This window comes from Piliocolobus tephrosceles, chromosome 7 (assembly GCF_002776525.5).
Source record: "Piliocolobus tephrosceles isolate RC106 chromosome 7, ASM277652v3, whole genome shotgun sequence".
Lineage (NCBI taxonomy): Eukaryota > Metazoa > Chordata > Mammalia > Primates > Cercopithecidae > Piliocolobus > Piliocolobus tephrosceles.
In genome coordinates, this window is record NC_045440.1 from 67,576,465 (window position 1) to 67,588,634 (window position 12,170).

The 12,170-nt window shown below is 37.1% G+C and overlaps 1 protein-coding gene across 3 annotated transcripts in view; it reads right to left on the reverse strand.

The window, feature by feature from the left end:
* Nucleotides 1–7,619: 7,619 nt before the first annotated feature.
* The window catches only part of MYBL1 (MYB proto-oncogene like 1), a 46,469-nt gene continuing 41,918 nt past the window's right edge, over nt 7,620–12,170 (reverse strand). For 2 of the 3 annotated variants that reach the window (XM_023222390.1, XM_023222389.1), the window contains exons 13-15: nt 10,537–10,653; nt 10,344–10,448; nt 7,620–8,482 (exon numbers count right to left, since the gene is read on the reverse strand). In XM_023222390.1, the coding sequence (XP_023078158.1) occupies nt 8,354–8,482; nt 10,344–10,448; nt 10,537–10,653 (351 nt within the window). In that variant the 3' untranslated portion in view covers nt 7,620–8,353. Of the gene's footprint in view, nt 8,483–9,720; nt 9,901–10,343; nt 10,449–10,536; nt 10,654–12,170 lie in introns of all 3 variants that reach the window. The other variant, XM_023222388.1, reaches the window with a different exon arrangement.

Genomic DNA, 12,170 nt, shown 5'->3' on the forward strand with positions numbered 1-12,170 from the left:
CTGGTCCCCAACCTCTTTACCTATTTACCTCATGCCTATCCATCTGTAAGATCTCACTTCAAACATAACTTTCTCCTGAGGAAAACAGATGAGTTTCCTTTCTCACAGCCTCTCATGGAACCATATTCCCTTCACAGCACTTGGATTTCTGTCTGTCTCTGCTCCTAGAATTTAACTGTGCCAGCAGGGCTGCTTGTTTCCACTCTCCACTGCATCATTGGTGTTTTGCATAGTTTCAGGTGGTGTGCTAAATGCTGGACATGTCGTAGTGAGCAAGACAAAGCTCCCACCTTTGGGGAGCTTACAATCCACTGAGAGAGATGGGAAAGGAGTTAAAAAATGTAGTAATCTCTGTTTTACTAATGAGGAAATGGAAGCTAGTTACTTGGACAAGGTGCCCATAGTCAGTGAGAAGAAATGAGATTAAACTCAAACTCTAAAACACTCACGGAGGAAGGAAGGAAAAAAGGAAGGGAGAGAGGAAGGAAGGGAGGGACGAAGGGAGGAAAGGAGGAAGAAGGGCAGGGAGGAAGGAATGAAGAGAAAGAGGCAGTGGGGGAAGGAGGGAAGGAAGGATTACAATGACTATAACTTACTGAGTTGTTCTATTGTGGCCCGAAATAGGTTGTATTTCTTCGGAATTACAAAACATTTCCTTTTTTTTTGAGGTGGAGTCTCGCTTGACACCCAGGCTGGAGTGCTGGAGTGCAGTGGCGCGATCTCGGCTCACTGCAATCTCCGCCTCCTGGGTTCACGCCTTTCTCCTGGTTCAGCCTCCCGAGTAGCTGGGATTACAGGCGCCCACCACCACGCCTGGCTAATTTTTTGTGTTTTTAGTAGAGACGGGGTTTCACCGTGTTAGCCAGGATGGTCTCGATCTCCTGACCTCGTGATCCGCCCGTCTTGGCCTCCCAAAGTGCTGGGATTTACAGGCTACAGGCGTGAGCCACCGCGCCCGGCCAAAACATTTTCTTTGTGAATTCCTAGTGATTTAGAACTGCACTGCCCAGTACAGTAGCTACTTGCCACATGTGGCTATTGAGCCCTTGAGATGTGGCTAGTCTATATGAAGATGTGCTGTAAGTGCAAAATGCATATCAGAATTCAAAGACTTAGAATGAAAAAAAGGACTGTAAAATATTTCATTAATAACATATATTAATCACATGTTAAAATTATATTTTGAATATATTGGATTAAATAAAATATATTAAATGTAAAAAAGTAGTAGCCCTCGTTTCTGGCATTATCTGCACTCATAGTTAACTGAGCAAAAGTGTTCAATAAGCTAGAGAGCCCTACTAGTCCACAAGCCCTTGGTGAACAGGGACCCTGGGAAGGAAGAATGTGGGTTAACTAGATCAGTGAATTAAGTAAATGTTGGTTAACATCAACTCTAAATAAACAAGATAACATACTGTGTTATAAAGAAGTGCAGTTGATAAGGTACAAAGTACTAGTGGACCACATTAGACAGATGACTATCTCGTGACAAGTGATTTGGTGAATATGGATATTTTGGTGGGGGCAGGAATGAAAGTATGAACTTTGAGGTGGAGATTCAGAGATGGGTAATTGTGAATATTTATGGAGAACTGCGAGTGTGTAGCTTGGCTTGAGTAAAGGATTCATGCAATGGGGTAGAGTTAGCACTTACAGGCCAGGTGCGGTGGCTCATGCCTATAATCCCAGCACTTTGGGAGGCTGAGGTGGGTGGATCACTTGAGCTCAGGAGTTCAAGACCAGCCTGGGCAACATGGTGAACCTCTGCCTCTACCAAAAATACAAAAATTAGCCAGGCATGATGACTCAGGCCTGTAGTTCCAGCTACCCAGGAGGGTGAGGTAGGAGGATCACTTGAGTCCAGGAGACAGAGGTTGCAGTGAATTGAGATCTCACCACTGCACTTCAGCCTGGGCGACAGAGTGAGATCCTATATCAAAAAAAAAAAAACAAAAAACAAAAAAAAACCAAGGAAATAAAAAGACTTTGGTCATACACATAAAAAATTAGTATATGTAGCTCAAGGGAATAATTATTTCATGTAAAAATTTCGTATAAATTTACTTTACCAGGAGAAATGGGCCTAACACATGCTGGAGAATAATGAAAAGTTCTGAGTGAAGCTTTGTAGACTCTCACAAGTAAGCATATAAATGGAAGAATATAGAAAATGATGCACTGGCCGGGCATGGTGGCTTACGTCTGTAATCCTAACACTTTAGGAGGCCAAGGCGGGTGGATCATGAGGTCAGGAGTTCGAGACCAGCCTCAGCCTGGCCAATATGGTGAAACCCTGTCTCCACTAAAAATACAAAAATTAGCTGGGGGTGGTGGTGCATGCCTGTAGTCCCAGCTGCTTGGGAGGCTGAGGCAGGAGAATCACTTGAACCCGGGAGGCGGAGGTTGCAGTGAGCCAAGATCACGCCACTGCACTCCAGCCTGGGCGACAGAGTGAGACTCCATATCCCCAAAAACAAAAAAAAAAAAAAGAAAAAAGAAAAAGAAAAAAAGAAAATGATTCATTACATTTTGTTCTGGCTGAGCACTTTTATGTTCCTGTTATAACCTAGGTTTAATTTTTAAAACTTGTTATTAAGGCATAATGTAGATAAAGTACACATACCATTAATAGTGGAGCTTGATTTTTACAAACTGTGAACACATCCATGAAATCAGTACCTGGTGCAAGAAGTGGAGTATTGCAGCACTCAGAACCACCCCGTGCTCCTTCCAACCTACCACCAGGACCATCACTATCCTGACTTCTAACAACATGCATTCGCTCTGCCTGTTTTTGTACTTTTATATAAAGGGAATCACACTATGTAATCTTTTGTGCCCTATGCTTAAAGAATCAAACTAAACTTTGGATGACTGAATCCCAACTCAGCATTTCATTGTGAGTTTGGACAAGCCTCTTAACCCTGTTTCCACATCCAGAGAAGTGGATTATAACAGTGTTTGCCTCATAGGGGTATTGTGAGGATTCAGTGAGATAATGTATGTAAAAGTTTTAGCACAGTGGGTGGAGTGTGGCTGCAGCTGCCACACTGTACTCAAACTTATAGTCTGTGAACTTCTGAATATGAGAGAGGGAAAAAATCCATGTCATCTGGGCAGAGTCCAACTATACCTTTATTCACAAATGAGCATCTACACATACAATAGGGAACTTGGCTATTTGATCCATCTCACTTTTGGCCAAAGGAGAAAAGGTATTTCTGTTATATACTTATTCATCTCCCCTTCTAGAATAGCAGCTTCCTTAAGGGAAAGGTCATGCACTGTTTACCATAGTATATGCAGTGCCTAGCGCAGGGCATCGTAAGCACTTAGTTAAACTGAATAAATAGGTAAGTACTAACAATATTAGGGCTTAGGACACTATGTTCAAATCTGCTCAAAACTTTTGAGCTTTGTTTGGCAAAATTACAGTAGTTAAATCAGAGTAAAGTGAATCTCCTGCCTTCGTTCCCTGTGCTGGCCAGGAAAATCCAATCAAACCTAGCACATTCTGTACTTGGAACTTGAGTTAAGCATAGCAGGTCTGGAAACTTCAGAAATAAGGGCAGTACACACTACTACTTTTAATAGTATTTGCTCCAAACTCAACAGCTTTTGATGTACTTAGACCAACACACTAAAATGTTTTCAAAAACACTCTCTTCCTAGCACATGAGCCACAAGTATTTTCCAAGTGTACTTTATCTTGCTTTTCTACTGATATATTTCACATATTATTGACCATATCCATACTCATTTAAAAAAAAAGGCCGGGGAAAAGTGCAATGTTCCAACAGAATTCTACTTGGTTCAATTTATCATCTACTACTTAATTACAAATCAATTTTCACTTTTCACCAAGTAGGAAGCACCTCTTCAAATACTATCATCAGTTTTACATTACGAATTAAAGGTCTGATTGGCTGGCAAGCCTACCACTATAGAGATAAGTCAAGCAGGAAATTATACGGCTATAAAATGAACTGAAAGATTTTAAGAGAGTAATACAATTTATTGGCTATGAAGCAAAACTAGCTTCATGCAGACAACTAATAAATCAAAGCTATTTATAATTCATAGTATAAAAAAGTATGGTTAATATTCCGAGTCATAACTAATTTTTTAAATTACTTAAATTTAACACTTGGCGAGATTTTTCTAAGCACCATGATAGACACAGAAATGAAGGAGTTATAAACAGCAATCCCTACTCTTCAGAAATGTAAAGTCTGGTGGGAAAGTTTTATGGAAGCACTAGGATAATCAGGAAATGACTCACAGACTTGTGCCTTAAAGGCTAAGATTTTAACAGGCTAGGGAAACAAAGAAAAGTCATACAAAGAGGGCCCAGCACGGTGGCTCACGCCTGTAATCCCAGCACTTTGGGAGGCTGAGGCAGACAGATCACTTGAGGTCAGGAACTGGAGACCAGCCTGGCCAACATGGTGAAACCCCATCTCTACTAAAAACACAAAAATTAGCCGGGCATGGCGGTGCACACCTGTAATCCCAGCTACTGGTAGAATTGCTTGAACCTGGGAGGTGGAGGTTGCAGTGAGTCGAGACAGTGCCACTGCACTCCAGCCTGGGCGACAGAGTGAGACTCCGTCTCAAAAAAAAAAAAAAAGAAGTCATACAAAGAGGATATTACAAACACGGGCCTGGAGATGGGAGTGTGCACGTGTTCCCAGAAGATCCAAGTCGCCAGTATGACTGAAAAAATGAAGTTGGTCATGTCCAGGTTAGGGAGTGAAGGAGGAGAATTATTATTATTTAGGCAACAGAGAACTATGGAACGTCTGTTTTTTATGTTTCTTTCTGTTTACATATAAGGAGAGAATATGCCTAGTCCTCTCAGCAGTTTTATTTCATGCTACAAATTAATAGATTGGCATTATAATTTCATGTATCAGTCATAAACTTGATGTAAGCCTTCTACTGAGAGGTAAACTCATTTTTAATGAGTTAATTCCCTCAGACTTCTGAGCCTACAAGGCTAAAGATAGAATCTAGATGGTGATGAATTTACTGAAGTAATATAACACTAAAGAGCCCTGCCTGGATGACCAGTGTGCCTTTCCCAGATGACACCCTTATGCCCCTGTTCAATTTCTTGACGTTTCTATAGAATGGAGACAGAGGCCACGTGCAGGCTGAGAATTCACAGCTGACTTCAATGTGGGGGTGGGTGATTACTCACTGGGTAAATGAAGGGAGGGCAATACCACTAAGTGACAGAACAAAGGAAGGGCAGGTCGAAGTTGGGAAAAAGGAAATCTGCTTTGAATATGTGTTAAAGGCGCCAACAGGAAGTGTCATGTGAAAGTATCTGAAAGGCAGCTGAAAATCTGGTTTTAAATGAGGCTCAATAAAGGGGCAATGTTGTATTTACTGGTAAAATCACCGTAAAGAGAGTTCTAAGTGAGAAAAAAGGCCTAAGAACAGAATGTTAAGTCTCTAAGGATTCTATCAGTCCTTATAAAGCACAAAACCAAGTGAAATGAGCAATGCCAAGTCAGCTTGTACACAGATGCTTTATTTTGGATGTTAATATGTTGACATTGTATGCAAGATTCTCTTACAATGGAGTTTTCCATATATCACAAAACTCAATTTAGTCAGGGTAATTGCTGTATTAATGTGAAAACCTTACAATAAAATGCAGTATTATATATGTGTAGTCAGTTTCCATGCAAGTATGGCTGCTACATGTATGTCTGGCATTTGTATAACATACTGAAAGAAACTCAGAGGAACAAAACATTATAAAGGTGACTTAAGATGCCTGACATGTTTAAGATTAAAAATCTTGCAAAAAGCAACAAAGCAGTTAACTGAAGGATTCAACCAATACCAACCCAAATATGTGTTATGTCCAATAAGCCCAGATTTATCCACAATATATTACCATTTAGGATAATTTAATGCTCAAGAAAAAATATGCTCTAAAAATATAGCTCTTATAAGATATTATACTTTGGTGATTGCAGACTATGTATATCCAGGTAAGGGCTACATTAAAAACAACAACAACAAAAAACCATTATGTGCTATTAGTTCAAGGTAACTGAAATGATTCAGTATGAGTTTGCTACAATCATTGGTTTCACTAAGTGAAATTTCTGTGAGAAGTTCATTAATTAGAAAGCAATCAACATACTTAAACATGCTAAGAAGATTCAAATTGGTTTATCTATTTATCAACAAGGCATAATCTTAGTACCATATATTTTCTTCACTTCTCACTATATATATATTTGTGTGTGTGTGTGTATATATATATATATATAAAATATGCAAAAACTAGCAAGTAGATTTAAATAGCTTAAAACCCTTTTAGGTCTACTGTTCAAGAGCTAAGTATTAAAATACTTAGTATTTCCATTTCTATTAACATACAAACAGAGCAGAAAATCTTAACCTGCTTTCATTTTGTTTTTTAAGGCATAGTAGTATTTTGGTATTTGTAAGAATTTGCCTGGTAATGGTTGATTCCATTTAGTTAACTTGAGAACTTGCCATCATTTGTTTTTTATCTTTTCACACAGTGCAAGTGGTGGTCGCTCTTTCCTTCTCTCGTAGCAGCAAGCCGATTCTGCTATTTTCTATAGCAGCATACTTCAGGAGTGGAGAGGGAGAGAGTGTGTCAATTATAAATAATTCAAACTACAGTGTACAATTCTATTTACCTGTCAGTGTTTAAGTTGACAGCACACCATTATATGACTGAAAAAAATTACATATAATCTCTACCACAAAAGCAAATAAAAAATCTTTCAAAAAGAAATAAAATAAGTGCAAACACCTAAAACAGGCAACTGAAGCAACTGTTGTAACCTGTAGAGAAACACAAAACATTTAAAAAAGGACAAAATATTTTTATAAATAAAAGATAATGTTCTCCACTTCTGAAACACTGTAAATATAAACTTCTAAGTGCAGACTGTTTTTAGGGACCAAAGTACCATATTATTATTATTATTATTTTTTTTTTTGAGGCAGGGTCTTGCTCTGTCGCCCGGACTGGAGTGCAGTGGCCAGATCTCAGCTCACTGCCAGCTCCGCCTCCTGGGTTTAGGCCATTCTCCTGACTCAGCCTCCCGAGTAGCTGAGACTACAGGCGCCCGCCACCTCGCCCGGCTAGTTTTTGTATTTTTAGTAGAGACGGGGTTTCACCGTGTTAGCCAGGATGGTCTCGGTCTCCTGACCTCGTGATCCGCCCGTCTCGGCCTCCCAAAGTGCTGGGATTACAGGCTTGAGCCACCGCACCCGGCCCATATTATTTTTTAAACAAAATGCAAAAATTTCAAAAACATATACAAATCACCAGATTAATGTATATGACCATCCCCGATATAATTTAAAAAGAAAATATTAAATTATTATTTAGTACATTTTTAGAACTACTTTATAACCAACATGATTTAAAGGGCATAGTGCAACATTTAGGTAGATGTGACATATAGTATAGATATTGTACTCTTTGCAGCTATAACTTACTACTGTTTCATACTTAAAGTCAAAATTATTCTTTACTGTGTTAGCTGTAATAACAGGAAACAACATTGGCTTCTAGGCACCCTGTATACATATAAATATCTACATTTAAGCTTTAAAAATAAAAATAAATTATAAAAAACAGACTTCTTTCCAATTTACAAAGTCCTCCTGCTCCTACATACTGTACAATACATTCAACAAAATTCTCAGCTCTTCTGAGATTAAGAAAATACTATTTACTAATAAAGAAAAAACTCATTTTTGCATGCTTTTTATTTTCAGTACTATGCTCAAATAAATACATTTAACACTGTAGTTAATTTTACTGCTTCTGAAAAAAAAAATTAGTAGTGCAACTTTCTAGCCTTCTTTTAAATTCCTTTTCAATGTGTTTCTTTGTAAATGGTAGCCTAAGTAAATCAGCACGTGGGCAAAAGTACTTCATAAAATCGTGTGCTTTCCATACATAGACTAATTTCAGAAATCATATCTACTCATACACCTATCTATAACAAAACTGCAGCATCAAGAGAGTAGCAACATATATCTTGTGAAGAAAATATGAGAATTTACTTTTAGAAATCCATGAACATTCTATTATTTTCCCATCTTGTTCTTTAAAAACAAGTTTTAAAAATCTCATCTCTTAAAAAATAAACTATGAAATTGTCTACCCCTTAAGTGACTTACTAGCTTTCTGCCTACTATATAGAATAGAAAAAAGATGCTGTATTAAAAGGGCTATCTTACAACTTTAAAAACAACTAATTGAGAAAAATTTCACTGCAACCTAATTTAGTAGAGATTGCAGTAAGGGAGTGGGGCATTTCATCAATTTTAATAATAATTACAGTATAAGAGCTCTTGAAGTACTACTGGTAGCTGTGTAAGTACTCAGATATCTTCTTGCTTGTTCAGTCATAATAAGTTGGTCTTCTGTCTTCCCATAAACCACTGTTTCCCATTCACAATTTGACTAGAAAGGAAATATTAATAGTGATGTGAAAAGTATTAAAATAACTATCCATATTATATCACAATTAGACTCTTAAAGTTAGTTATTTAAACTGATTAGATATTTCATAAGCAATAATTATAAAAATGTTTTAACAATGGCATTGTATTTTTTAATAATAATGTTTTTAAATATATACTGAAATATTTTTGATCAAGTTTTTAAAATCAAGTTTTTAAAAAGTCAATTATTTTAGCTATCTATATTGCTTACAGGCCTATGGAGGCAGTTTAGAAGTCTTGTCCCCAACAATTCCCCCCAAATCAAATGAGTCTTAACATGGAAATAAATGTTAAAATTTTGCAAAAGGTTTAAAGAGAGGATGTAATGTCAAAAATGAGCCAAGAATGCTTTATTTACAAATTAGGAAATATATTCATAGCAAAAAATCAAGTTTATGTTTTTTTCTTCCCTTATTATAAAGATTACTATGTTATAGACATGATCTTCTATATAATAACTTTCCCCAAAAGTTCTATGTTAATTAAACGCTGGGAACTCAAATCATTTTACATGGATTAAGAGAATGTGCTACATGGCTCTTAGAAAGCAGCAGCTGAAAACAGATGTAAGGTGGTCATATGTGATTGTCAAAGATGTTTTCAAGGTATGCTTTAACATCAGGTATACTAATGCTGCAGTCACTGTGGCATAAAGAAGAAAATTCCCTACTCAATGAACTCTCAAATTCTCTGGGGTAAACTCTTAATGCAGCAAAAATTTTCCTAACCTTCATTTGCAGTTACACACTTGGCCACATCCCAACAGAAAAAAAAGGACTTTGTTTTACAACTTCTGAGACAAAAAGTTCACTGGAAACCATGGTACCAACAAAATCATGCTGAAACTGCTTCTAACCACTTACCCTTTTTCAGAATAGCAATTAGGGCTATACATATTTGTTACAGGAGAAGAGGTGCCAGAAGTAGATTTATATATCTTTAGTTTAAAAAAGATACAGTGCTGAGGAAATCACCAGACGAGTCTTTGGTTACAGCTCCAATTGTTTAGTTTATATGTGCCCTGAGGAATGAGTCTCTCAAACCCAAATGTGAATGACAAAATAATGGTAAATGTTTAGTTACTGTTACAATCAATTTTGAATTTAAAAGAAAAAGTATAATTTGTGATCAGTAAATCCAAAGTGATCATTGATTAAACAAAAACAAAAATCACTAAAGAAATTTATAAATCCATACCTGAAGATTCTTTTCCAATTTGACAACTTTGGAAGTGTTAGGGTTTGGTTTCTTTTTAGTAAGTGTATATGTTTTGTTGGTTGAATTTATATCTTGTTTTTCAGGAATCAAGTTGCACCTATTGTCATGTATTTCCAATAACGGTATCATTAATAAGGATGTAGTAAATATATTTTCTGACTAAGAGAGAAAAAAGAAAGAGGAAAATAACTAATTCAAAAATGGAGACAAATGGAGGGACTACTGAGTAAGTGGTAATGGAAGCCCTGTTTATTTCTCTCCAAGAAAGCATTTGGCTCTGCTGAAATTTCTAGTAATGTAGTAATATTAAGTATTTTGGAAATGAACCAAAGATAAACTCTGATATTTAAAATCTTGAGAACTACAATTTTTTGACATCATATATAAGGCAGCTGACTCCTCTCATAACAAAAGAAATTTTAAAAAAGTAAATAAGATATTCTCTACAGTGAATAGTTTCTCTGTGAATTGGGCAAAATGATACTAAAATAAAAATCCTCCATGAATCTCTAATGAACTGGCTACACAATGAGTAAGAAATAAGAACCACTAGGACTTAAAGCAACCATTTAAAATAACAATAATAATAATCCTTTACAAACCTGCATGTCTGAAATGTCTTCAGTCAACAGTTGAGTGCCTGATTCTTCTTTTTCCCAATTATCTAAGACTAGTGATTTTCTGACTTTCTTCCCAGAAGCGGTATTCTAAAATGAGTAATTTGTTGTAGAAGCTTTATGGCAAAGTCTCTTGGATACAATAAGACTTTTATTAACAATAATACTAGAAGATTACCTCTTGTTTGCAGCTTTTGTAGGCAGGTTCATCTTCCTCTTTGAGGAATAGGTCTGTTCCAGTTTCTTCTCTTAAAACTTCCCGAATATCTTCTTCCAAGAAGGCAAGTGGCTGGGACTAAATTGTTTTTTAAAATGTTGTAAAAAGTCATTTATAGCAATTCCTTTTTCTCCCTATATATAGGAAACCCATCTTTTATACTTTCCCATTATTGTCATAATTTTCTCCTAGCCCCTATAGATATATTAATTAAATCAATCCATTTTATGGCAAAACAATATCACACATTTGCAAGTACTGAGTAAAGAATGGCAATTTCTTCTTTCTAGGCTACTAAACGAAAATCTTCCTTTTGGGGAAACCACTGTAGCTCCTGCTTCAGGTCAGGATCTTCAGAATTAAACAGAAAAGAAAGATGTTATTTCTCAAGTATTTTTTTTTTACATAAAAATAAGAAATACAGAACATATTGGGAATACACTAGCTCTTATTCTACTTTTATTGTATTTATTACATGGTATGTAATTACTAGTTAACATGTTTCTGTTACCACAAAGATTGTGAGATACTTGACAGCAGTGATTAGGTCGTTTTCATCCTTGTATACCTAGCCTAAGCAAAGAGCTGACACAGTATCCAAGAAGAGGGAGAGAGAGTGTGTGTGTGTGTGTGTGCGCGCGCGTGTGTGTGTGTGCGCGCGCATGTGTGTGTAGTGTGGGAGGGTAGGTTATAGAGAGACAGACAACTGAGTGTGAGCTAAGTGATGAAATAGTCTCAAAATATTACTCATCTAGCTTTCTATCAAATAGGTAAGCACAACTTATAACCCAGAAAAAATTTAAAAATTATATCTAACTTATACCTATCATAACCAAGATATACTTGAAAAGGTAATCAAACCTCTACTAAATAAAAGAACTGGCAGCACTTAATAACCAGCAACTGCCAGGCATGGTGGCTCATGCCTATAATTCCAACACTTTGGGAGGTAGAGGTGGGCGGATCAGGAGGTCAAGAGATCGAAACCCCATCCCTACTAAAAACACAAAAATTAGCCGGGGGTGGTGGTGCACACCCAAGGAGGCTGAGGCAGGAGAATTGCTTGAACCCAGGAGGCAGAGGTTGCAGAGAGCCGAGATCACGCCACTGGATTCCAGCCTGGGTGACAGAGCCAGACTCCATCTCAAACAACCAACAAACAAAAACAAACAAAAACCAAAAAAACACCAGCAGCTTAAGTCCCCAGCCAGCAAAGTTAGAGAGAATAGTATTCATATATAAATGAGATTTCACAGAACTTACAAAAACTTTTAAAACGAAAATAAAATGTTAAAAGTGTTCTCATCTAGACTGAGACATACAGGAATTATGTTAATGTTTCTGTATACTTCTCAAAGAGCCTATTATTATTATTATTTACTTATTTATTGAGATGGAATCTTGCTCTGTCACCCAGGCTGGAGTGCAGTGGCACAATCTCAGTTCACTGCAACCTCCACACTCCCTGACCCTCCAGTTCAACCAATTCTCCTGCCTCAGCCTCCTGAGTAGCTGGGATTATAGGCATCTGCCACGATGCCTGGCTAATTTTTTGTATTTTTACTAGAGATGGGGTTTCACCATGTTGGCCAGGC